The 25576-nt window shown below is 38.9% G+C and overlaps 1 protein-coding gene across 2 annotated transcripts in view; it reads left to right on the forward strand.

Moving 5' to 3' along the window:
• Window positions 1–5435: 5435 nt before the first annotated feature.
• RTN3 (reticulon 3) overlaps window positions 5436–25576 on the forward strand; it is a 41710-nt gene continuing 21569 nt past the window's right edge. The window contains exon 1 of one of the 2 annotated variants that reach the window (XM_087821938.1): window positions 5436–5651. In XM_087821938.1, coding sequence (XP_087678064.1) covers window positions 5510–5651 — 142 coding nt within the window. In that variant the 5' untranslated portion in view covers window positions 5436–5509. The remainder of the gene's footprint in view (window positions 5652–25576) is intronic. The other variant, XM_087821936.1, reaches the window with a different exon arrangement.

Genomic DNA, 25576 nt, shown 5'->3' on the forward strand with positions numbered 1-25576 from the left:
TTGCCACAACTGAAGAAGTTGTATTGTTATTTTGGATTTATTGAGGTAGGGGCAGTTTTCTTGGGGTTAAGTAGCTGGTGGAGCTTATGGGAGGCTAAAGCATCCATCACACCACCACCACCATCTCTTGGCATCACCACTGCCTCATTCATTTGAAAAATTACTTTTTTCCTTCTGCCTCTACATGAACTAATATAACCTACTTAACACCTTCTTCCAGCTACTTCTACGCCCTGTTAAGCCCTTAAGCTGTTTTGAACAGCTAGTGATTAGGTCAAAGGTGAAGAGGTAAAGATAATTCTTCCTAATCTTACCTAAAGAGGTCTCCTTTTGATTTATTTTCCTCTACCCCCTCTGAGTCTCCCCAAACTCTCAAGATTATTTGAATATCTTCCTCCAGGCTTTAGATTTAAGAATCAAGATTAGATGTAGACCAACTGGGACCAGCAAGAAACTAGACATGAACAGCAGGGCAAGTGGTTACTGGGGTTTCACACTGGGTGCAGAAAGCAGGACCTACAGGATGTGACACAAATCTAGGGCAGCATTTGGCAGGTTCAGAAAGAGAGAAGGGTTAAAGGCCAATGATGTCACAATTCTAGCACATAGTGTAAGAATTTAAAATTGCACACACATCCCAGCATTTTCTATTCTCTTTCCCTGTCTGTCTCGATATCCTTACCATCTGATTTGTTTTCCTTTTCTTTTTGTTTATCTCTTCCCACTAGAATGTAAGTTCCAAACAGATAGGAGTTTTTGTCTGTTTTTGTTCAGTGTTATATCCTCAGTGCCTCAACAGTGCCAGGTAGATAGTAAAAACTCAAATACTTACTGAATGGATGAATAAAGAAGGTATATGTTACATCTGACACCACTCACTCTGCTTCTTTGTTCCTTTAATATTAAGTATCTACTTTTGCATTTGAACAAAATACCCTATTCTATTTTAAGGGCTACCAACACAGATCCACTGAAATCTATCCTGTCAGGAAGTGACCAGCAAATACTGATGTTAATCTATCTCAACATAACATTACCAAGGTCAGCATTAGCAATGTCAATCTTCCCCATACCTTTTAGAAGTTTTGGGCATTTGGAACAACTCAGTACAAATTACAGGGAGACTTTAATGAGAAACATATTTTGTTGTTATTGTTGATATTTCCTTCTCAATTATCCAGGATCACCAAAACAGTGGACATTCAAAATGCTAAATATTGGTGATACTGATCACAGCCTGCCTTCAGCCAGCTCACTCTGATTTGAGTCATGTGGTATGACCAAAGGCTGAGCTTCTTTTGTGGTTTTCCATAAGTAGGTGACATGTAGACACATCTGAATGGTTAAGGCCACTGGCTTTGGGTCAAACTAACCTGGCTTTGATTTCTGACTCTGATGCTCACTAACTGTGCAAACTTGAGTGAGTTACTTAACTTCTTTGAACTGGTTTCATCATTGTCTGTCAAATGATTTGACTACCCAGCTCATAGAATTATAAGTTAAATTAGATGTGTTTGGCAGTTATCACTGATGCATAGTTAGCACTCAAAAATTGGTAATCATCATTCTGGAAAAGCAAAACAAAGTCATAAATATTCAGGTTACTCAAGTATATTTATGAAGCACAAAAATAGCAAAGTTGTTTTCTGCAATTATGTCCACTGTGACTCAGGTTCCAAAGCTTTCAAAAATAGGGTATTTGTTACGTGCCAGGCACAGCGCTAGGCAGTAATGCTGCAGTGATGCATAAGACACATTCCTGTCTTCCAGAGACTCATAGTCTTGCGGAGTAAATAGCTACGTAAATAATCACTCGCTGTGACTGTGCTGGGACACAGTTCAGCTTTCCTCCTACCACACACTTGAAAAATCCATGTTTAAGCAACAGTATGGGCACTCAGAAGGAAAAGACTGTACTAATGGCATCCCTTGGTGTCATTTACATATTTGTACCTTACTTCACTAATGTTAAAAATGAGGTAATGGCTTGGTGTCCTAGTTTATAAAAAGAAGATAGTCAACCCCAACGCACAGGGTGTTAATAAAGCTGAACATCAGGCCCTCAACATGGTAAGACAGTAAAAGCTCAAGACCTGTCAGCTGCTTCCTTATTATTTCATTCAACAGCACAGCTGTCTAACGCTTCAGAAAGACACTAGGAAAGAACACTAGAATTGACTCTTCAGGAAAGGAAGCAAAATACCTGTGTACAGCATGCTATCATTTGTATTAAAAGGGTGGATGAAGATACAGATTTGCTTTATTGACCTTTGCATTTGCCACAAAAAGCTCCTAACAGTAGTTACCTCTGTGCATGTTCAGGGGGAGACTGGTGAGTGGAGAGGGGTTGGTATAGAAGAAACTTTACAATATACTGTGTATGCTTTTGAAAAATATATGTGTTTGTGTATGAACATATATATGACAGTGAATATATTTAAAATATTTAATTAAAATACTTTTTTTCCCTAAAAGTCAAGAAAAAAATGAGGTAATGAGATGGTGTAGAAGCTGAGGTGGAAAATTAACTGTGTAAATACCAGTCCCATAAGGACAGGGCCAAGGAAGAAGAGGCCCAGCTCAGTGCCTCAGCACTAAAAATTGCTCAACAGAAGTCCTGAGAAATGGCTACACTACAGCGAGCCCTTTAAAAATCCCACAGGGGCCCTTCCTTGCCTGAAAGTTTTTACTGAATCCCCATTAGTCTAAGACAAAGCCTCAGTTCTTTAGTTCTATATTACTGCTTCTCCACACTCTGGCCCCAATGCATCTTCCCCATTTTATCTCCCTCTTGCCCAGTTCAAGCCCTTGGCTCTAGCCAACCTGGGTTAACCACAGCCAAACACCTTATGCACAGACACACTTCCGAGCCTCCAGCAGCCACAGATGACCCAGGTGTTGCACTAAGGCAGGCTGCGGAGGGGAGGGGCAAGAAGGGATCAAATCCGGGCTGCTTCTGAAAGACAAGCCAGCACTGAAGTACATCATGGGCTGGGGTGGGCTGGGAGGAGGGGGTTCGTTTTTGTGATTGGTCTGCTCAGAAGGAGGTCTTACTGTGTATTTTCTTCACACCATTCTCCCCCTGCCTTCAGTGACTTCTTTACCACTCCAAACTCCTGACTTTCGGCTTCTTCTCCCCCAGCCACTGTAACTCCATAGTGATTCCTTACCCTCTTAAATTCATACAATTCACATGTCATCTGATCATAGCATTATAGTTTTGTGTTGTTTGGGATTGGTTTTGGTTGCTATTTAATTTGTAGTTTTAAATTTTATGTATGTCCTAAGCCCCAACTAGCTTGTAAGCTTACTGAAGACAAGATAAACATTTTCTGGAGCCCTCCAGATTTCCCAGATTAGTAGCACACACACAGCAGGTGATCAGTAAACATCTGTGGAATAAATTATATATACAAATAACATCCCAAGCAAGAGTCAGTCTTGCTTACTGGCAAGTTTATTGGTAAAGCAAGAAAGATCAGGAGGGAAAGGTAGCTTCAAGAATTGGACCTGCCGGACCAGTGTGGCTCAGTGGTTGAGCATCATTCTATGAACTAGGAAGTCACAGTTCCCTTCCTGGTCAGGGCATATGCCCAGGTGTGAGGCTTGATCCCCAATAGGGGGCGTGCAGGAGGCAGCTGATTGATGATTCTCATCACTGATGTTCCTATCTCTCTCTCCCACTCCTTTCCTCTCTCTGAAATCAATAAAGATATATTAAAAAAAAAAGAATTGGACCTAATGTAAATGTAAAGGTCTCATATAAAAAAATTCAAGGGTCTGAAGAGACCAGATCAATGTCTTGATTTTTAGCTTCTTTTTCTCTGGTTCTACATATCATGGAAATGGGTTTCCTTTCCAGCCAAGGTCTCCAGATTCTAGCAATTGCTGTCAGAGTTAAGGACCGGGATCATCCATTTCCTTATCCAGCACCTACTAAAGTAAATTTTTAAAATGTATCCATTTGTCAGAATGGGCTTGGTCATCCAATTGGCTTGTATTTCCCCTTGCCATCTAAAGGACAGATTGCTGCATTATCAACTGATGCTGTGAGTGCCAAAGTAAGATATTTGCCACAAAGTTATTTTGGGAAATATCCTTCTGTGCCTTTTTTCAGAGTGTTGCAATAGCCAGGAATTTTTCTCCTGTCTGGGCTTTACCTGACCTTAAAAACTGTCAAGGGCAGATGTAGTCCACTATTCTAGAGTGTTTCTGGTCAGATTGCTTTTCCTTTCAGTGGCCACCTGGCTGAGTACCTCACCCTTCATGAGGCAGCATCTTTACAGGATCTGCTGATTCTGCAATTGCCCTTCTGGTCATCAATTTCTGCTTTTGCAATAACAAAACCTACTGTCTTGATTTTTATTACTTCCAGTCTACGTTCCCCTTTGTAAAAGAATTATGCACATTTCAAGTATTTTGACCACATATAGGGAGAAGGCTTTTAATTTTGCAAACCACCGGAAGTGAAGCCAAAAACAATGAACAAAATCTAGTATAAGTGAGATATCTGGTTTCAAATACATTTTCTGCTAAGGAGTCCTTTTAGGCTATGAATAAAATTCAATTGTGTGTTTTCTGCCATATTCTCAATTTTTAGTACCTGGTTTTACCATCCCTCCTAACTTCAGCCAGGATGTTATCTCCTGGCTCTTCTCAGTAGCTCAGGTTTTTATCCTTCAAAATTTGCCTTCTCTACCTGATAACACTATTTGCGGGAAAGGACGACCTTAAGACCCAAGGCGACAGACCCCTCTTTGGGAACAGTAAGGAGATAAGCATTTGAAGCAGGTTCTGCAGCTGCATTTCAATGTGATTGGAGTAATAATTTTTCATTCTCTACTGCATCTTTCTCCACTTACCAAATGGGAGTCCATGCCCTCTCTGCCTCATGGTCTTAACATATTATGACACATCCAGAAAAATTCATAAAGCGCCTTGCAGAGTGGGCCTACTCCACCCTGGTTTTCACTTTATTTCATTGGACTCACAGATGGGAACGCATCGGACAGAAGACAACGGCTCTGGAATTGATGGGAAAGAGATTCCATCTAATGAAAGCAAAAAGAGACGTCTAAAACACGTAATCTGCTGGCCCGAAAATACTCATCGCTATGAAGGATCACTAATTCGCAGACCGCGACCACTTCGGCCGCAGCAGCTGACAGAACCTGTTACTTGGCCACGCCCCTTGCGCCTGTTTCCCCCCCCAGGGGCGGGGCGTGGGGAACGCGGAGGGACCGTTCCCGCGCCTGCGTCCTGCGTCGCTGGGCGCCCCGACGCGGCCACCGCCCACCCCCGCCTCCCGCCCCACGGCCCTTTGTGCGTCTGCGCACTCGCACTCCCGCCCTCTCGCTGTGCTCGGCGGAGTCAGTCAGTCCGTCGGAGTCTGTCCTCGGAGCAGGAGGAGCGAAGAGATTTCGAAGAGCCCCTTGTCCTATTATTTTCTTTCCCCTCCCTTTCTCCCGCCCCACATCTCTCTTCACCCCTCTCTCGTCCTTGCGCAGCCATGGCGGACCTGTCGGCGGCCACTCAGTCCCCGTCAGTCTCCTCGTCGTCCTCCGGGACCGAGCCCTCCGCGCCCGGCGGCGCCGGGAGCCCCGGTGCCTGCCCCGCCCTAGGGGCGAAGAGCTGCGGCTCCTCCTGTGCCGGTGAGGCGCGTCGGGGAACCCCGCCCTCGGGGGGGTGGGGGGTGGGGGTCTAGGGGAAGGCAGATCACCCTCCCCGCTGGAGGCTGCGGCCCCCGGGGACGGGCGTCTGGAAATGGGCTAAGGGGGAGGGGAGCGTAAGGTCGTGCCGGTGGTGTGGAAATAACGGGGTGTGAGGAAAACAGGTCGGGGGCGGGGAGATATTCTAGAGAGTGGGCGTTAACGCCAAGACCAGGTGGGGAAAAACACCAGATCCCGGAGCAGCCCACGGAACCGGGCGATTTAGAGGAGGAGGAGGTGCAGAGGATTGGGGCAGGTTGGTCGCCGGAGAAATGATAGGATTTTAAGGGGATGGTTGTGGAAGGGTTGCATTGCAAGTTCGCAGACAGGTGTTGACATAATCAGACATTCATGGTAGTCGTCCAAAAATTTTTTTTTTGGTTGCCGATGCGGAGGACGAGGAAGTTTAGTGGAAACATTGAAGCCGTGTTCTATACCGTTTTTATCTGCCTTTAATTTTCTGTAGCTAGACTCCCCAAATGCCCGATTTTTCTCAGGCTCCGAGGTAGAGGGAGGCGTGATGAGAATAGCTCAGGGAAGATTTGGGAGGGAGCTGCTGATGGTCCAAGATGGATCCGTGGCTGCTTCTGCAACACCGCCTGCTCTTCCCTGCGCGGCGTGGGGGTGGGGACGTTCAGTCAATCGCTTATATTCTAGAAGATAATAAATAGAGTCAGGCCCAGCCATCGTATTTTGATTTCATGCTTTCTGTGGGCTGCTGTTGATCGCATTATAACAAAAGGGTGTGTTTACCGCAGAAAAGGGGGAGGGGGAGATATTCAGACAAAGCAGGGGCTGGTGGAACCCCCTTCTTGCATCTCTGTGAAAGACGAGGAGGGAAACTGCAGGCCGCTTTAGTTTCCATTGTATACGCGCCTGCCTGTTGGTGGGAGCTGGCTGGCAAGCTCCCCTACGGCCGAGATCTGCAGTGCAGATGCCTTCTCGAGGAGAAAAAAATGTACCCTGAGCAGGTGGTAGGTTTTAAAGGACCTCAGCCTTCGAAGGAAAAAAAAGATTTTTGTCAAAGGAAGGGCCATAAGCTTGGAAGAGTACAGATAATAACTATTTAGTTACCTTAAAGGATTTTGAGAGATTTTTAAATGCTTCATTGTCTCCTTTGCCAGAATCTTGTGTTGATCATTATAAAGAACTTAACATATCTGATCCTAGCTTTAAGTATATTCTTTACGTGTTTTTTGAGCATAAGAGTTTTGGTACCCTGTTGGATTTTTCAGTGTGGTTATGACCACTTCAGTATTAACAGAAGAGGAAGCTTCTGCAAGGTCAAGATTAGCTGTCCAGATACAGTAATGAGGCAGCAAATTTAGAACCCTTGTTTTCTTTAAACCACCAGCGTTTCTCCTCCCAATTTTTGTGTTCTCGGAAAAGGTCCAGGTGAACAGCAGCTTTCCTATAACTTAGCAACTTGGTGTTTTGGCTAATAACTTGTCATTGCTTACTGTTTCCGTTACTGGCCCTTTTGTGCATATCTTTTGATTTTTCTTGATTTAAAATTTTTTATTCACCTAAAAAATAAACTCGATAGATTCCCTGTCTTAAACTCTTATCCACTGAAAATGTGTATTAATAATGTAAAAATCATTAATACGGTTTTGGTGGGCCCAATGTAAGATCCTCATTTGTCAAGACACTACGTGAAGAGTTTAGCTTAAGAGATAATGTCATGTATAGTCATCATTTCATTGCAGAATGTTTTCTCCATCTCTCAAAGGAAATGTCATAAGCTTCTGCACCATGAAAATAAGATGGACTTTGTTATTCCAAAGTTTAACTCATTTAAAAAGGGTAATGAGAAAAATCTACCTTGATAGTTTAAAAATCTACGTGTGTTGATGTCAACCTTCAGCTTCACGTTATTTCACCAACCTCCTCTTGGTTTTAGGGACTTTGAAAAAGTAAAAGAAGAGTAAAGGACTTGGTGTCCTTTAGGAAATAGTTTTGTCTTGCCTGACCTGTTGAGTAACGATTTTAGAAATTCTTGTTTCTACCTAAATGTAGAGAGTGAGTGATGGCACTCTCTGGTCGGTGCCGTAGGTGCTAGTGCAACCTGCAATGTAGTGTGCTTGGAGGAGGGAGTCAGGGGCCAGGGGCCAGGATTGCCTTCCCAGATTTCTGCCTTTGAAGGAAACTGAAGATTTCAAGGCAGAAACTTGAAGTTGAGGTAAAAGAGATGTACATATTTAGGGTTCTTTTCAGGGTGAGTTGTATGATTGCTATGAAAATCATGATGCCAAAATAAAGTGGCTTTTCTTCTATCTGTCCTAGGAAATTAGCTCAAAGCAAAAACAGCTTGGACAATTTTTTTTTTTTTTAATTTATGCTTTAAATCTTTCCTCACTCATGAAACTTAGTTGTTCTGTGTATTTTTTTATGGCATCATTTTCACACTTTGTTCTAACAAGTCAATCAAATGTGGTATATAATTTGTATTTTCCATCTTAACCCTTAAATGAAAAGGACTCTACTTGTTCAACACTAACATTATGTGTATTATAGTCATATCAAATTATCAGTGGCACTGTAATATGGTGATAAACACAGACTTGAGTCCCAGAGACATCTAGATTTTAGTTCTCTTATTAATTGTATGACCTAGTGCAATTGTATGACCTAAGCTTCAGCAATGTGCCCTAGACAAATTTGCCTTGCACCCTTAAATCCTAATTTTTATTGAATTACAATATCTAATATTTTATACATCTCTTTGCGGATTACAAACTTTTGCACGTAGATACAGAACAGCAATTGAATTACAAGTGAGAAATCATAGTCTTTCTCATAATAAAGATCTTAATACCTTTTTCTTTTTAAAAATGAGTTTTTTTCAGCTTTTGACCCCTCACATTAATGTCTTAAAGCTGCTACCCCTTTCACTCAGCTGGTCTGTTAAAGAAGTGGTGGTTGTGGGCAGGGAAAGCCAAGATGTTTTGTAGATGGTTTGGCATGGCATCTATATGCTTAAATATTATTTACAGCATTCTGACCTTAATAAGTGTAGTTATGATATATTATTAAACTCCTATCAGTGAAGCAAGAGTATAGGAGACAGCAAGAATGGCCAGGTCAATATAGTTTGCAAAATACCTGTTGATTTGGATGGTTTTTATTCCCTAGGAATAAAAGGTTTCTTATAATGCTGTTTTCTCTTAGGGTCAAATTCACAAGTAATTTAACCACTTTGATAAACAAACCAGTCTATATATATTTAACAGGCATAACTTAACCCAAAATTGAAATCCAGAGCATCAGTGTTTTATTTTAGAGATGATCTGGAAACAAAATAAAACTAATATAATTGCTTTTATTGTATTCTGTGGTGAGGAAATGATATATTCTTCCTGATACAGGAGTCACCTATTTAATCCTGTGTATTTCATGAACTTGTAAATGAAGTTTGGTAGCAAAAGAACTGGTGACATGACTGGTGACATGTCATTGAAGGAAAAGGGAAAGTTAGGGTTTCCAGTTTTGTTTGAGTCGAGGTATTCTGTAGAAAGGCACTTCTTTTTAGACTAGCCATAATCCTAGAATTGATTAACTATGCATATTTATTGTGTGTACTTAGCTTATAGTTTGTGTTCAAACTTATAGTTAGCTTATAATTAATTGTTAATGATGAATTTATAATTGCCTAAACTGTACCGACTTGTGACAGATATGTAAAATTCATAGTAAAACCTTTTAAATAAAAATTACCAAGTTGATACTATGTTCATATAATTAAAACCAATTCAGGAAACTGATTTACCTTTTCTTGTTTATAATAGCTACTAATTCTAGAATTATTTTGGATCATTGGGTGTTATAGATGTTTTAGAAAAGGTGTATATGCTAAATAAGTTTAACCATAATCAGTATTGCTTGTGATTGCATCATTGAAGTCTTTTACTACATGTCTGTGACTTATGTAAGACATGTTACTCTGTGATATTGCAGTTTCACAGAGAATCCCTTTAAATACTGGATAGGATTTGCATTTGTATTTTACATTATTGGGAGGGGCCACTGTCAGGTAGCCCACTCTTGTGGTCTTTTTAAATTGCAAAGAAATATTCTTAATCTGTGTTCTCCCTGTAAAAATTAACTTTTTTTTTCTCCCTGTATGCACATCATCATGACCTAACCAAAAGAGGACATGTGAGCCTTTTGACATGTTTCTCACTGGCAGCTTGCCCTTCAGGGTATATGGAAGGGTAAACCAATACAGGGCTCTTTTTGTCCTGTTACTGGAAAGCATTTCAACGGTGAACATTGTCTTCATTTTATATAGGAAGTAGAGATATTTAATTTTTATATCTTACACTTGTGTATTGCTTTATGGTTTAAGTTGTGCCCATACATTAGCTTAATTTAACAAATATTCAAGCAAACATTTAAGCTCTTTGTTAGTTGCAGTGGGAGATAAGAAAGTAAATAAAACATATCTCTCTAAAGGCTATCTTCAATAGTAGAAAGACTTGTATTATGTTATTTGTGAGGTAGTCAGGTAATGATATAAACCTCATTTTACAGATGAGAAATCAGACTCAGAGATTAAGTGATATGACCAAAGGTTGGTGGCTGTGAAATTGAGGATAGGATAAAACTAAGAGATTGAGGGCCCAGTGCAGTTCTCTTTCAAATATACACACTTCTCTTTAAAATTTGAAATGTGATAGAAGTGGTTCACTCACCCTCTTGAATTAAGTTATCAGTTTTAACTTTGAGTTAATTTCTGGTCCCATGGTTTCTAAGCCAGGTGTGTTTTTTATTCCACTGTTCTACAGAAACTTCTCGTCAGGTTCACCAGTTATTTTCCACATTGTTAAATCCAGTGGTCACTTCTCAGCCCTCATCTTAAATGTTCTTTCAACAGCTTTTGATAAAATCTTTGAAATACCTTTTTCAATTTGTCATTCATGATACCACACACACTCTAACTAGCTGCTCCTCCAGTGTCTCCTTTGCTAGTTTTTTTTTTTTGATACATAATTCACGTAACATAAAAAGCACATTTAAAAGTGGTTTTTAGTATTGTTGTGCAACCATCATTAATTTATTTTCCCAACATCTAAAATTCAGAGTGCTCTAGGACTCACTTCTTAGAACTTTTTTCTGTTTTCATTGGTCTTATTTATGACATCCATCTTGTGGTTTGAAGTACCATTGATGACTTCCAAATCTTTTATCTTCAGCCTCCATGTCAAATAGGCATCTCAAGCTTACCATGTGTAAACTGAACTCCTGATCTTTCCTTTTAAATCTGTTTCTCTCACAGTCTTCTCCATCTCAGTAAATGTCCATTGGTCTTTTTTGCCCAAATCAAAAAGCTTGGAGTCATCCTGGTCTTTTTTTCCTTCATACAATGATCAGCAAATCCTGCTGATTCTACCTTCAAAGTACATCCAGTGTCTGGCCAGTTTTCTCAGTCTCCATTGCTACCACCCAGCACTGCTTGCCAGGCTACTAGTATAGCTCTCCTGGATTATTCCAGTTGCCTCCTAACATCTCCACACGTTCTCCCTTGCCTCTCTTCAGTCTATTCTCTGCACAGCAGCTGGTGTAAATCTGTAAAAAATTTAAGTTGGATCATGTCACTCATGGGTACATGTTTCGTTGGCTTCCCATCACAGAGTAAATGCCAAAGTCCTTAGAGGGTTTATGAAGCCCCGTGTTGTCTGGCCCCTCCTCCTCGATCATCCCATTTCAGTCCTGCTGACCTCCTTGCTATTTTTCACAGCAAAAATACCCTCTGCCTTAGAGTCTTGCTTGCTGTTCACTCTGCCTAGGGTGCTCTTCTCCCACATATCCTCACAGCTCTTCACTCTCCCTCACCTTCTTTAGGCCTTTGGCTGGCCAACTTACTTAAATGTCACAAGAGAAAAAGGAAAGGAAAAAAATACCTTATAGGCCTCCCCAGCTTTATTTTTCTTACCATTTGTCATCATCTCTCTTACTATGTATTTGACCTGTTTATTTTATCTGTCTGTCTTCCACACCAGAATTTAAGTCCCATCAGAGCGGAGGTTTTTGCTGTTTTGTTCACTGTTCTGTCCCTAATGCCTGAACGGAACCTGGAACAAAGCGGAGGCCCTTGGATATTTTTGAATAAGAGCAGAAACCTGACCATTTTTGTTTCACAACTAAAACTAGTCATCTCATAATAGGTATTCATGAAATTGTTGTGGAATAAATGAATGGATGAAGAAACTCTACTCCCAGAAAAGCATGCATATAAATCAAGTATTGCATAAACTTTCACAGGGTTCATGAACTACTGTGAACTCCATTCTTAAACCTCAGGTTAAGAACATTTGGTTTTTGAAAATCGTATTAGAAGCTTTGCAAAAACTCATAAGAAAATTGATATATCCATTTAGGTACTGAGGAGAGAGTTTTCATGTAAGCCCATAAAACTCTGTAATAAATATATCTTATGTTTAAGGTTGGCTTCTTTCACTATTATCATTACTTGTGGACTCTAGCCTGTTTTCCACTAATGACATTACTCCAGAAAATTTACTCATTCCATTTTTTCTTTGTTAGATTTTCTCATTTTGTTTCTTTTGCAACAGGAGTTCTGCTTGTTTTAACCACTTGAATGCCACATTTTGGTCTGTTAGAAAGACTCACTTCTAATAAGGACCCAATGGTAGGCTAGTCTGATGTGTCAGAATTTTAAAATATGTTAAAATAAACTTATTTTAATTTTAATTTCAATCTTACACCTAACAAATTCTGAGATTTTGATTTAATACATTTTGCACATTATTTGGAGAAGGAAAAGACATTCCTAAAAGTAACTGTAGTGTGTTTTAAAGTTGGGTTATTAAAATATTTGTGATCAATTTCCTATTTACATGTTCCATTTTTTTTTTCTATTAGACTTTCTCATCTTGTTTATTTGCAACAGGAGTTCTGCTTGTTCTTCGTCTTGGATGGCATTTACCTTTACTCCGTAAAGGAAGGAAGGAAGCTCTCCAACTAGTGTAACCAAAGAATGAGCATCTTCATCGTGAACACCATTTTGACTTAAACTGGAGAGAACTACTAGCTACTGCATTAATAGGACTAATGTCTAGTTACTACTCAGAGTCTATTTTTGAAATAATTTAAAAATCTCTTACAGTGTGGTTTTCACCAAGCATTTACTAAGCCTCTGATGTTTAGGCCTCTGTGTTCAGTGCCCTCTATGTGCTGGCATCATATTCTGTGCCTTAGGTAAGATGTTTCTGAACTTTAAGGTACTTCCAGTCAGGTTGGAAGTTATTTCCAACAGGAAATAAATTGAATTTCTTAAACTAGATATTACATCTTATCTAGGTTTATTGGTTCCAGAGGACCAAAACATTATTACAATTGGTCTATTTTTATAGTAGCTCTAAATACATAAATAAAAATCAGCCTGCCAGTTTATGTAGTGTGGGAAATGCTTAGTGACTTGCTTCCAGTGAGTACAATATGGAAGGGTGGGGAGCAGTGCCACCGTGGAGAAACCTGGCAAACTACGTCAGCCAGGGGATTAAGATTAATATCATCAGTGATAAGTCATATTGATAGCATGTACTTTTTACCTGATACAACAAGGATGGCCCTTCACCTAAGTAGTATTCTTCCCCAAAACCCATATCTCCAGTCTATCTCCAGGGGAAAAACATCAGACAAACCCAAATAGAGGGACATTCTGTAAAATATTTTTCCAGTGGCCTAGTGGCTCAGTTGGAGAGTGGTTCCATATGCTGGTAGGTTGCGGGTTTGATCCCTGATCAGGGTGTGTATGGGAGGCAACCAATTGGGAGGCAATCAGTTGATGTTTCTCCCTCACATGGATGTTTCCCTCTCTCTCCTTCCCTTCCTCTCTCCCTCTCTAAAAATAAAATCATATCCTCCGGTGAGGATTAAAAAACTCAACATCATCAAAAGCATGTAAGATGAGAAATTGATATAGTCCACAGGAGTCTAAGAAGACTAGACGACAAAATGTAATGTATCCTGGATAGGATTTGGGAACAGAAAAAGGACATTAGGGGAAAATTAGTGAAATCCAAATCAGTATGGGGTTATTAATAATAATGTATCAATATTAGTTCATTAGTTTTCACAAGTGAAACAGTTTAACACTAGATTAAAAAAAAATTTTTTTTAATTGATTTGAGAGAGAGCGCGATTTGCTGTTTCACCCATTTTATGCATCATTGGTTGATTCTTGTATGTGCCCTGACTGAGGATTGAATCCGTAACCTTGGCATATTGGGATGGCACTCTAACCGAGCTACTCTGCCAGGGTTGGATTTTTTTCTCTCCCTGTAGTTTTGACAGTTTGTTGCAGCTTAAAGTATTAGGAGGATTGAAAATCCAGCTGTGTAAAGACTAAGAAGATTATTCATGCCCTAGCCGGTTGGCTCAGTGGTTAGAGCATTGGTCCATGGACTGAAGGGTCCCAGGTTCATTTCTGGCCAAGGGCATGTACCTCAGTTGCAGGCTCAATCCCTGGCCCTGATTGGGACGTGTGCGGGAAGCAACCGATCGATGTGTCTCTTTCGCTCGTTCCCTGCTGGCTCCCTTCCACTCTCTCTGAAAAGCAGTGGAAAAAATATCCTTGGGTAATGATTAAAAATAAAAGTTCCATTCATTCCTCAGTCTTCAGTGTCTGGCCCCCTCCCCACCACCCTAACCATATAGTCATCAGTGCTGAATTACTTTATTACTTAATTTCAGTGACCCATTTTAAAATCTTAACCACTCATTGGTTTTGTGTTTGTTTATCTTTATTGTTGAAAGTATTGCTGATTTCCCCCTCACTCTCTCAATCATTCTCTAAAGTGTTCTTTCTCTAAGTGACACCATTTCTCCCTGTATTGGCCCCTTTTTGTTTTCTTCACCATTCTTCTTTCTTGCACCTCTTTGTATTGGTATATCTCAGGATTCCAGTGTAAAACCTCTCTAGTTCTCCCTGGGCACATTCATTCACTCCTGTGGTGTCAATTATCACCCAAATGTTAACTCCCAGGTATTAATCTATAGCCCTTACCCCTCTCCTGAACCTGTCCATAGTGATAAACAATTTCCACTTAGATATGCCTTAGACAAGTTATTTTTTTAGGCAAAGTTAATATAAGGAATTCCTTCTTTGTTCCATACCCCAATCAGCGGCATTTTATTTATTCCTTCAGTCCTTTGACCTCTCCAGTCTTCAACATCCAAATGATTCCAAGTTCTGTCTATTCTGTCTCATCAAACCTATCCCCTCATTCCCATCCTCACCACCTTGGTTCAAGCCCTCATGTGTCTTGCCAAGATTATGCAGTAGCTTTTCAATTAGGTCTGTGCTCTACACTGCTGCCACAGTTCTTTTAAAAATACATGTGATATTGTCACTCCCAAACTTTCTGAGTCCTCATTTCACATAGGCTGTAATCCAAATTTCATTACATGACTTTTAAAGCCACTTGGAATCTGGCCAGTGTTCCTTCTCTCCAGAATGCCTTCCCCTTCCTTGTTCACCTTTATGACCAAGTTTACCATCTCTTCTGCTATTGACCCTAGTGACTGCCTCCGCTGCATTCCCACAACTCATGAAGTTTTACTGGTTTGAATATTTCAGTTACTTGTCACCACTCTATGGTAATACAGTGCCTGGACCTGCCTACTTTAAGATAATGTTTGGTTTAATTAATAGCATTTGAGAATTAAGATCACCATTTTACCATTCTTGGGCTTGGTTTCCTGGAGCATAAATGAGGCGTGTGAGTACAGAGTGGTTTTGTAAGTTAGAAGCCTCAAGCCGTATTGTTGCAAACTATTACTCGTTATCGATGTTCTGTATCAGAATAGATGCTATGCATAAAAATTTGTATGTTGAAATTTTCCATTAGGAGGAGGTGTTAGGTGGAGGTGAGAAAGCAAGTTCACAGGATCTCTTTTGGCATTGGGCTTAGCATTTGGTTTTCAAGTTTATTCTGATTTAATGTTGAAGGTAAATGCAAATAGAAATGAACCCATCTGGAAACATTAAAGAAATAGATAGGAATGCTTGCTTTAAAAAAGGGAAGAACTATTTTTCATTTGTAGGAGTAAATGTGATAATACATTTTAAGATAATTAAAAAGCAAGTGGGTTTTCAAATTCTGGTCTTGAGTTATTTACTGCCTGTTGTCCACTAAATTCTGCCTTGGTGTTAATATGCTCAATATTTATTGACTAAATAGTTTTCTTTCCCTTTTTTAATATGTTTTTACTGATTTTAGAGAGAGAGGAAAGGAGAGAGATAGATAGAAACATGGATGAGGGAGAAACATCCATTGGCCGCCTCCTGTAGCTCCCTCCTGGGGATCGAACCCACAAACCTGGCCATGTGCCCTGACCGGGAATCGAACTGGTGACCTCTTGGTTAATGGGTTGACACTCAACCACTGAGTCACACCAGCCGAGCAACTAAATAGTTTTCTTAAATTGTTGCAGGTATAGCTATGGTCCAGTCCTTTAAAGCAATCTCCTCACTTAAATATTTCTAATACTTGTGAAAACATTGTATAACTGCAAGAAAAAAAGGAGTTAACAAGTAAAATTAGTATATTCAGTGGCACATTTAGAGGGTTTTGTTTGTCACATGCTGTGCTCATTAGTTTTTTTCCATTTTTACTGAAAAGGTAATTTATATTCTTGGTTTGTTTGATTTTTTTTTTTTTTAAGGGCCAAAGGTTGTAATGAAAAGCAAATCTTCCTCCCATCCCAGACCTCAAAGTCCCCTTTGCTAGTCCTTTTTGTTGCCAGTTAACAGATGGGGGCACACTGTAGGCACTTCGGCACTTTGCCTTTTAATTTAATGTATCAACATATTTATATCAGCAGCTATACTTGAAGCTCATTCTTTTTCATATCAGCAAGTATTCCATTGTTTGGATGAAATGTTTAGTCTTCTATTAATCATTTAGATAATTTCTAGTACTTATAACCAGCGCTCTTATAAATATCCTCATACACATGTGTTTGTACATATATGCAAATATATCTATAGGTTAAATTCCCAAAGTGTAACTACCACGTTAAAGAATGTGTGTGGGGGGGGAGGTATGTGCCTTTAAAATTTTTATATATGTTGCCAAATTTAGAGGAGTATAATTTTAGAAGATGAAGATTTCTCATGTAGTCTTATTTTGTTATATATTTTTGTGAATTGTGTTATATATTTTTTAAGTATTCAGGGTCAACTTTGCATACTTGCCAGCTATGCATGTTTAAATGCTCATATATTAGTGACTAACTCCACAAAGTGCAGTTTAAAATGGTTAAAAGTAAATATCAATTAATAATCAGATACCTTTTTTTCCTTTCCCACAAAGAGTTGCAGGGGAACATTATCTTTCTCGAGGCTGTACTTGTTTAACAAAGCTAGGAGTCCCTCTTTTCTTCCTTTGGAGGTGAGACTATTTGACACACACCCTTCCTAAAATGGATTAACTTTTAGAAATGCATCTGAAAACGAAATAAGGTTTTGCTGCCAGGTGAGTGAAAACAGTAATTGGAAATGAAGACTTGGGTTTTTCCTCTTGCTTAAACCCAATAAAATTATGATGCTTGGCCAAAATAAAATAAAAGTTAAAATTCCTGTGTGAGGTTGTCAGATTCTCACGCTGTATATTTTCTTTCAGATTCCTTTGTTTCTTCCTCTTCCTCTCAGCCTGTATCTCTATTTTCGACCTCACAAGGCAAGTCTGTCATTTTTTTATGTGCATTAATAAAAGAAAAATGTTGAGAAAGAGGCTGTAACTGGGGATGTTTGGCAGAAGTTTTCTATTGCCCCCACATCCCTTAAAATAAAAACTACAAGCCAGTTCTTTATACTATTTAGCAGTTTCCAGTGCATTTCCTGTAAAGGTTAAAGTAGAATTAGGCTAGGTGGACCCTTTAACACATCATAAGCTTGAGGTGTGGTTTTGAGTATTTCTTAAAAATTAAAAACTCGCCCACAGAATTTGGAACAGATAAAATTGTGGCTCAGAAAACAACCCACCCCCAGAATGCATTTAACTTACTGCTTTGGAGAGGTATTGGGTGTGGAAAAACAGTATAAAGGTGTGCTTCCGCTGAACTAGTATACTATCTTAACTAGAGTTTTTCAGTGTGAACTTCTCTGAGCTTTGTCCCAAGAGCTAGGCTAGCTCCAAATTGCCTAGGAACATTGAACAAATCAGTTGACTTCTTGGCAAGCGAGGCTTGTTTTCTTACAGATTAAGCTCTGACTTTGTTTTTTAATCTCTGCCAACCAATGAGGAATGGAATCTGAGTGAGATGGCTATAGGTTTGTGGAGGTAGTAACACTGCCAAGAAGCTGGAAGAGAGAGTGCTGTGTGCTTTGTTCATTTGCACTAATAAGGAAGCGCTGTTTTGTTTGTGCTGTTGTACTTGACATCAAATATAGGTCAAAGGAAAACCCTTATTTTTAAAAAGGTAATTAAGCTCACTAGATAGATCTAAGAACCCTGTGCAAACAGTTTATTGTCCCCACTGAATTCCCTAGATGCAAAGTCTGGATGCTGGCTTGTTAGGAAGGCTGATCATATAAGAATAAAAACGTAATAAGGTAAAATAAACACAGCAAAATTTTTTCAGGGTTTAATCTGCTTCTTAGGAAATATGATAGATAACTTGTTGCTTTTAGGTGATAATTTGTTGCTTTTAAATGCTGCTAACATTAGAGCCCCCAAACCCTTTATAATGTGCCTCACTGTTTTGATATCTTGCGGGTCAAATCATGACCTTTGAAATTAAAGTGTTTACATGAAGAGATATGAATGTTAGAAAGTAACTCAAACCTATAAAGTGATTCTTGACATTTGGAACCCTACCAGAATGATATTTTTAAGGGTTTTTCCCCGCCCTCATTGGAAATTTAATAATTTAGTTGAACAGGTACTACATTTATTCTACTCTGGAAAATAAACCAGTAAAAATACAATGTAAATAGAACAAATAATTACATTTTTCTACTGTAAGTGTTTCATATCTTTTAAAATACATTCTTTGTAGTTACCACTTTTTTAATATAGAGGGAATAATTGATGTCCTAAGTAGTGTAACAGTGCAACACAAGCACAACATACCTAGTGTATGGAATGTTGAGAAGATAACTATCATAGCTTTAAAAATTATTTTAATTGTTGTTAGGAAAAAGTACGCATACACTCAAGTAGAAGGGAGGCAAATAAAAAGGATTTTTTAAATTAAAAACTAATGTTTAAGTAGGCTTCAGTTTCACAGTGAGTATGAGAGTTTGTAAAAGAGAGTAGATTTGCCATTCTTTTAGCTTATAGAGAGCTAATTTGAAATCAATAAGCATGTCCTCAGGTGAGGATTTAAAAAAAAAAAGTTATTTTGACCAGTGCAGGTTCAGGATAGTGTTATTGCTAAAAGAGTATTGTCATATCCATGAAGGTGTTCTAATCCAGCCTTTTTTGTGGCATTTTCTTTTGGAAAGCAAACAACCACGCACGCACATACATGCGAACACATAATGGAAAAATAACCCAGTTGGTGCTCTACTGCATTGGTAGGTCTAAAGATCAGCCTGTTCAGTTGTTTGAGGTAACACTTTGGCAAGTGATTAGGTGTGTTCTAGGGTAGCCAAGACTGGTGCTTCTACTCTGCCTTGATAAAAATAAGGGAAGACCTGGCTGGGTAGTTCAGTTAGTTAGTGTTGTCCGGATACGCCAAGATTGCAGGTTCAGTTCCCGGTCAGAGCACATTCAAGAATAACCAGTGAATGCATAAATAAGTGGAACAACAAAATCGATGCTTCTTTCTCCCCACCCCACCCCCCAAATAAAATAAATAAAAATAAAATTTAAAAATAAGGGAAGAGAAGATGTTGGTATTCTACCTGCAGAGATTAGCTGAGACCAGTTCTGCCCACCGCAGGCCTTTCATAGTAACTACTGCCCCCAACAGGCACCTTGAGTCCATCACTGGCACTGACCCAGCTAACTAACTTGTCTCTGGCTTCCATATCCCTTAGCATGATGCCTTGGATAATTGTGCCTCACTTTTATGTATATCTAAACCATATCGAGCAATATGTAACAGTAATTAAATGAGACATTTTCATATTAAAAAATGACATTTTTAGTCCTAAAATATATGCTTATCATTATATGGGCTTCAGTGAGATGCATATACCAAAAACTGTTAATAATTTGGACCGAGTAAAGAAAGGCAGTTTAATGTTTCAAAAAGAAATTATGTAATATTTATTAAGTTGTACTACTTTAAGGTATACAGCTACTTAGCTAGCAGATTAAGGTTTTTGAAAGCTAATGAATAGATATGTGGTGAGAATGTCAGTGGAATAATCAGTTTTACTCCTGAGTAGGTCTTTTGCTTATTGATTCCATTTTCTCATTAAAGAGTTAAATTTCAGCCTAATCCCTCAGCATTTCAAAATAGGGAAGTAAATTTTAATAATGTTTTCCTGTATTGTAAAATAAAGATATTGACAGGGGTATAGATATAGTATGTCGCTAATTTTTATTGAGCTTATATGATGCTCAGTACTTTATTATTATTTTTTAAACTTATTGATTGCCTGGCCAGGCGTGGCTCAGCGGTTGAGCGTCAACCTAGGATCCAGGCGATCGGGGTTCGTTTCCCGGTCAGGGCACATGCCCGGGTTGCGGGCTCGAACAATGACTCTCTCATCATTGATGTTTCTCTCTCTCTCTCTCCCTCTCCTTTCCTCTCTCTGAAATCAGTAAAGATATATTTTTTAAAAAAAGAAGAAGAAACTTATTGATTGATTTTAGGGAGAGGACGGGAGAGACACAAACAGACATTGATTTTGTTGTTCCTTATTTATGCATTCACTGGTTGATTCTTGTATGTACCCTGACGGGGAAGTGAACCTGCAACCTTCGTGTATCAGGGCGACACGCTAACCAACTTAACTATCAGGCCAGGATGCAGTACTTTATATGAATTATCTCATTTAATCTCCATAGCCAATTTTATGGAGGAAAGATACTATTTACTAGTTGAAGAAACCAGGGTTTAAAATGGTGAAATACCTTGCTCAGTGTCACACTGTGACAGACCTACACCTTCAAAGCCCATGCCTGTAACCACTACCTAATGTAAAGATAAAGTATATTAGTTGTATTTTAGGGTTTACAGATATTTTTTGAGATGTCATTTTGAGGTTAATATTAAAATTACAAGAGCAGAAGAGGCAGAAATTACTATTTTCACCATATTACTGCTTTTAGTTATGCAATTTAGTATCATTTAGAGGATATAGTCCTTCCATCAAACACAAAGTCAAACTGAAATTTGGTTTCTACTTTTGAAACCTTTGATAAAAATGTAAGCTGGAAAATACTGTGATTTTCTTTAGAAAACATTGGAAGGAAAGTAGGTAAAAATAAGATTGGGGAGGATCTCCAGAATTAGAGTTGCATTTGCAGTAATCAACATTTGCATTCAGTTTGAGTCCTGCAGTAGGCATCTGGAATAGGAAGTTAAACACTGAACTTTGGGGCAAGCGTGGTGGGGGAAAAACTTGCCAGTTACAGCCTTTTTTTTTAAACAAAAGCAAAACATTTTTCTTTGTACAAAAGAGACTTTTTGTTTAGGATCTAGCTTGGCTGCAAAGTGTCTGCTGGCTAACTTCCTATTTTGATGCTGCTGTGGCTGAAAGTTGCTGATGTTGTTTTGCACGAAAATTTGTCTTCCTTGTTTTGTGAACATGAGAAAATTCAAGTCTAGGGAAACCTATACCTGAATATTTCACACCTCCCTTGTATGAATTGGCATAGTAGGTATGTGAGGAAGTGACTTAGTGGCTCCTTACAGGCTGCCAGTCGGTCTTCACAGATATGTGTGGCTTTTCCAAGTTACAGATTTCCTTTCATTACAAGTAATGAATGCGTGAGGGGTAGGGGGAGTAACCAGTAGCCAAATGGCAACCATACCAGATTTCTAAGCTATTCACTCATTTTCGGAAGAACTAAAGGACAGTTTAGGGAATAAGAAAGATATTTTGAAGCATAGAGTAAATTGTGGGTTTTTTTAGTTTGACTATATTTACTTGATGTGTACAGAGCATTCACTTGGAAGTTTTTTCATCATGTCATTTTTAACTCCCATTGTGTCCTGTAAAATAAAATACTTGGCATAGAAGAGGGAAAATTCTACCTCAGTTTCCTTACCGTATTTTCTAGCTGAATGGAACTTTTCCTTATTCCAATCAAAATTTCAAGTTAGTGTACTTTACAATTAGTGTATAGATGTATTTAAAGCAGGCACAAGGATAACTCCAGCCCCATCCCCTACTAACCTAGACGTTGTGCTCTGGGACAGTCTGGTGAGGAGTGACAGTGTCAGTGTCATCTGTGGGATTTTTACAGGACTAGAGTTCTGAAATACAGCTCAATTTTTCTGCTCTTCTAGAACTAATAAAATACAGTAAAGGTATGGTTCTCAAACCAGGTTCATTACCTGGGAAACTTATCATGCAGATTCCTGAGCTTTATCTTCCTCTGGAAATTCTGAGTCAGTAAGTCAGAGATAAAGCCTGTGAAGTACTAGTGAAGTACCAGTGGTTGCTGTAAAGTTTGAAAGGGACTGTAAACGATGGTGCCAAAGGCTATTTTTGTGCTAGGTTATTAAATCATTCAGCTAGTGGGACATTGAACTAACATATACTTTGACCTTGGTGGTGATAAAGATCATTTGCTAAAACATTTCGTTCAGGAAACTTATCTTTCAGCATTGGCTTACAATTTTTTTATATTGGGCTGCCTTAAATGTCTTTATCCACATAGAACCTAGCACAGTTTTTGGAATATCATAGGCATTTGGTTTGTACTAACTGATTTAGAAGTTGCATCACCCAAAATTTGAAGTGGATAAAAGCTCTTTAAATTCCTCTTTTACCTGTGAATGGTAGGAGGGAAAGTGTCTAAAACTCTGAATGAAGATTTTCTGTATTATATACCAGGGGAGGTGGTTATGATTTGACAATATGTCTTTTTTCTCTTCCCTAATAAAAAGGCAGATGGTCTGGAGTCTCTATGTCAGGAGAGATTTATTTTTATTTTTATTTTTTAGAATGTGCTGCTTGGGAACATTTATTGAGAATTTGCTAAGTGCCAAATACTGTTCTGAGCACTTCACACGTATTAATTCAGTTTAATCCTGACAGCAATTCTCAGGTTAGATGATTTAGTATTCCCATTTTTAGGTGAGATTAACAATCTGCCCAGGCCATGTGATTGGTAAGTGTAGTGAAAGGATCTTGCATCTTTTAATTGGAATTTTTGGCTTGGGCATGGTCTAGAAATTTAGAATGACTGCCAACTTAATTTTCTAATATTTTTTCAGAATTTAGAGCTTAAGAAGATAAGGGTAAACAAAGAGCTCAGTGCTGGGTCATTGGGGATGTTCTGTGGTCGTAGGTTAAGACGTTTTTCTCTCACCATGTATTGAGTCCCTTCTAGTAGTAGATGTGTGGCCATTGTTAATAGAATAATGCCATATTTTTAAGTGATTAGAATTCTTGAAAATGAATGTGCACATTGAATCCTGTTACAGCAAATAACTAGAAAATATCCATGATGAGGGAATTTTTTGAGAGACATTTGAGTGATGTTAAAAGTCTCTTTTATTGCATGTGAAGGGCTTTCTTTTGAAAGAGCAGAGGGTATTGAACATTTTCTGAGATGTAAGATAATCTGGAGTTATTTCATCAGGGAGATTTACAGTGTATATATAGTATTTTAAAAACAAGCAATCTTCAAACTCCCTGGAGTTTTCTGCCATTTTACCAGATACAGACTTGGACAATACCAGTGACTTATTAAGTGCCGTACTGACTTATTGGAAGAGTCTTTGCTTATGGGAGCTGTTCTAAAAGGCTTATTAGATTCTGGTCTTTGTTCTATTTAATGCTTTCATTTCTTTTTATTTTAGAGGGAGAGGAAGAGAGAGAGCGATAGAAACATCAATGATAAGAGAGTCATTGATCAGCTGCCTCCTGCACGCCCCCTACTGGGGATCAAGCCCTAAACCTGGGCATGTGCCCTAACGGAATCGAACTGTAACCTCCTGGCTCATGGCTTGATGCTCAACCACAGAGCCATGCCGCCTGGGCTATTTTCATTTCTTTATAAACTCTTTATTTCCATTCCATTTTTTCTCATTGTCTTGGTGCAACTCAGTTCTGTCCAAGTTTGTTAGGGTTTTAACTAGCCAAGGAAACATCTTTTCATATTACAGAATCTTTAATTAAAATGCTTTTGGAGTGTTAAGAGTTCAAGAAAGATAGGAGAGGAGCAGGGCTTGGGAAACTGACAGGTTTGTGTCCTGACAAAGCATAGAATGTTTCTGCCATGTTCCCCGTGACCCCCACCGTGGGCGCTGTGTATGCTCTGATTAGCAGTCAGCGTGGGTTGCGTGCCTTTTCATTTCATCAAGCCCACGGCCAAGTCATGCTCATTTTACTTCCCAGCTTTGCTTATTGTCTGTCTCCCGTTCTGTACTGTAAGCGCCACAGAAGGAAGGACATTTTCTGTTTTGTTCCTCTGCCTTTAACCTCGTTTCTAAAATCACCGGTGTCTGGCACATGGTTGGCACTCAATAAATTTTTGTTGAATTATTAGTAATTCATTTTGCCCACTTTGGCCTGTAAGGTGACAGGTCTGAATCGTCTGAAATCTCATTCTCTATAAAACATGTAAACTGAGCATTCTCTGAGGTGGAGTCAGTTTTACATACCTCAAAGTTTTATTCCTGTTTGAAGGGAGGGGGTTCCCAAACAGTTTTACCTTAATCCAGATTTAGTCCATTGAATGTTTCCTGGTAGAAACAGTAACTAGTAAATTTAATAACAATACATAGCTCAGATTGTGGAATATTTCTGATTTAAATATAGCCTATAGTTCTCTAAATTTCAGGTTTTTGAACCTTTTAACCTACAATGTTGAGCTTCATTTATATCCTTAATCCAGTCTTGCTGAATATCCATACTATGTAATGATAGATGTGACCATGTTTACTACACGAGAACTAAATATGAGTTACAGCTTAATTTTCTGTCCCACTAGTGCAGTCAGTACCACCAAACTTTTTCCCCTGTTTATAAAACAAAGACCTCTTACCCAGATTACAGTCATACTGTTCTAAAGGTCCAGTCCCTATAACATCAAATTTCAGTGATGTCTTGAAATAGAGGAGCGTTATCTGGCACTTGGAACATTTTTATAATAGTGGAATTTTATTCATTACAGTAAGATACTTTATTTTTATTTTCATGTTTATAAAATTATTTTTATTAAAGTAATTTTTCTTTTGTCTAATTATTAGTTAGCTTCTCACATGAACAAGAATATAAGCTGAATAAGGGTAATCCCAAAGGTTTTTCTCTTTCACATCTTCCCAGTTACTCACACTCAAGGCATTGCTGTCTCTAGTCTTCTTAGGTCTCCCCTGTTCAACCTGCATCTTTGATTCATTCGTATGGAATGATTTAAGACCTGCTTTGTCCCAACTCCAAAGATACAACAGTGTGCAGGATGCACCACAATAGCGCCTGCCCTTGGAGCGGTGGTTTTGATCTTTCTCCTCAGTAGACACTTGCTAGATTGGGAGGTTGGTCCGTCAGTGGCTACTGTGATATTAATAACTGATACACCTTAATTGATGTGTACTTTTTAGAAGGACATTTTTGTTTTCTTTTTAAAATATGGTTGGGTGTTTTTTTTCATTGATTTCAGAGAGAGGAACGGAAAGGGAAAGAGATAGAAACATCAGTGGTGAGAATCGTCGATCAGCTGCCTTCTGCACACCCCCTACTGGAGATTGGGCCTAAACCCAGGCAT

Source organism: Miniopterus natalensis, chromosome 11 (genome assembly GCF_054644295.1).
Source record: "Miniopterus natalensis isolate mMinNat1 chromosome 11, mMinNat1.hap1, whole genome shotgun sequence".
In the NCBI taxonomy this organism is placed as follows: domain Eukaryota; kingdom Metazoa; phylum Chordata; class Mammalia; order Chiroptera; family Miniopteridae; genus Miniopterus; species Miniopterus natalensis.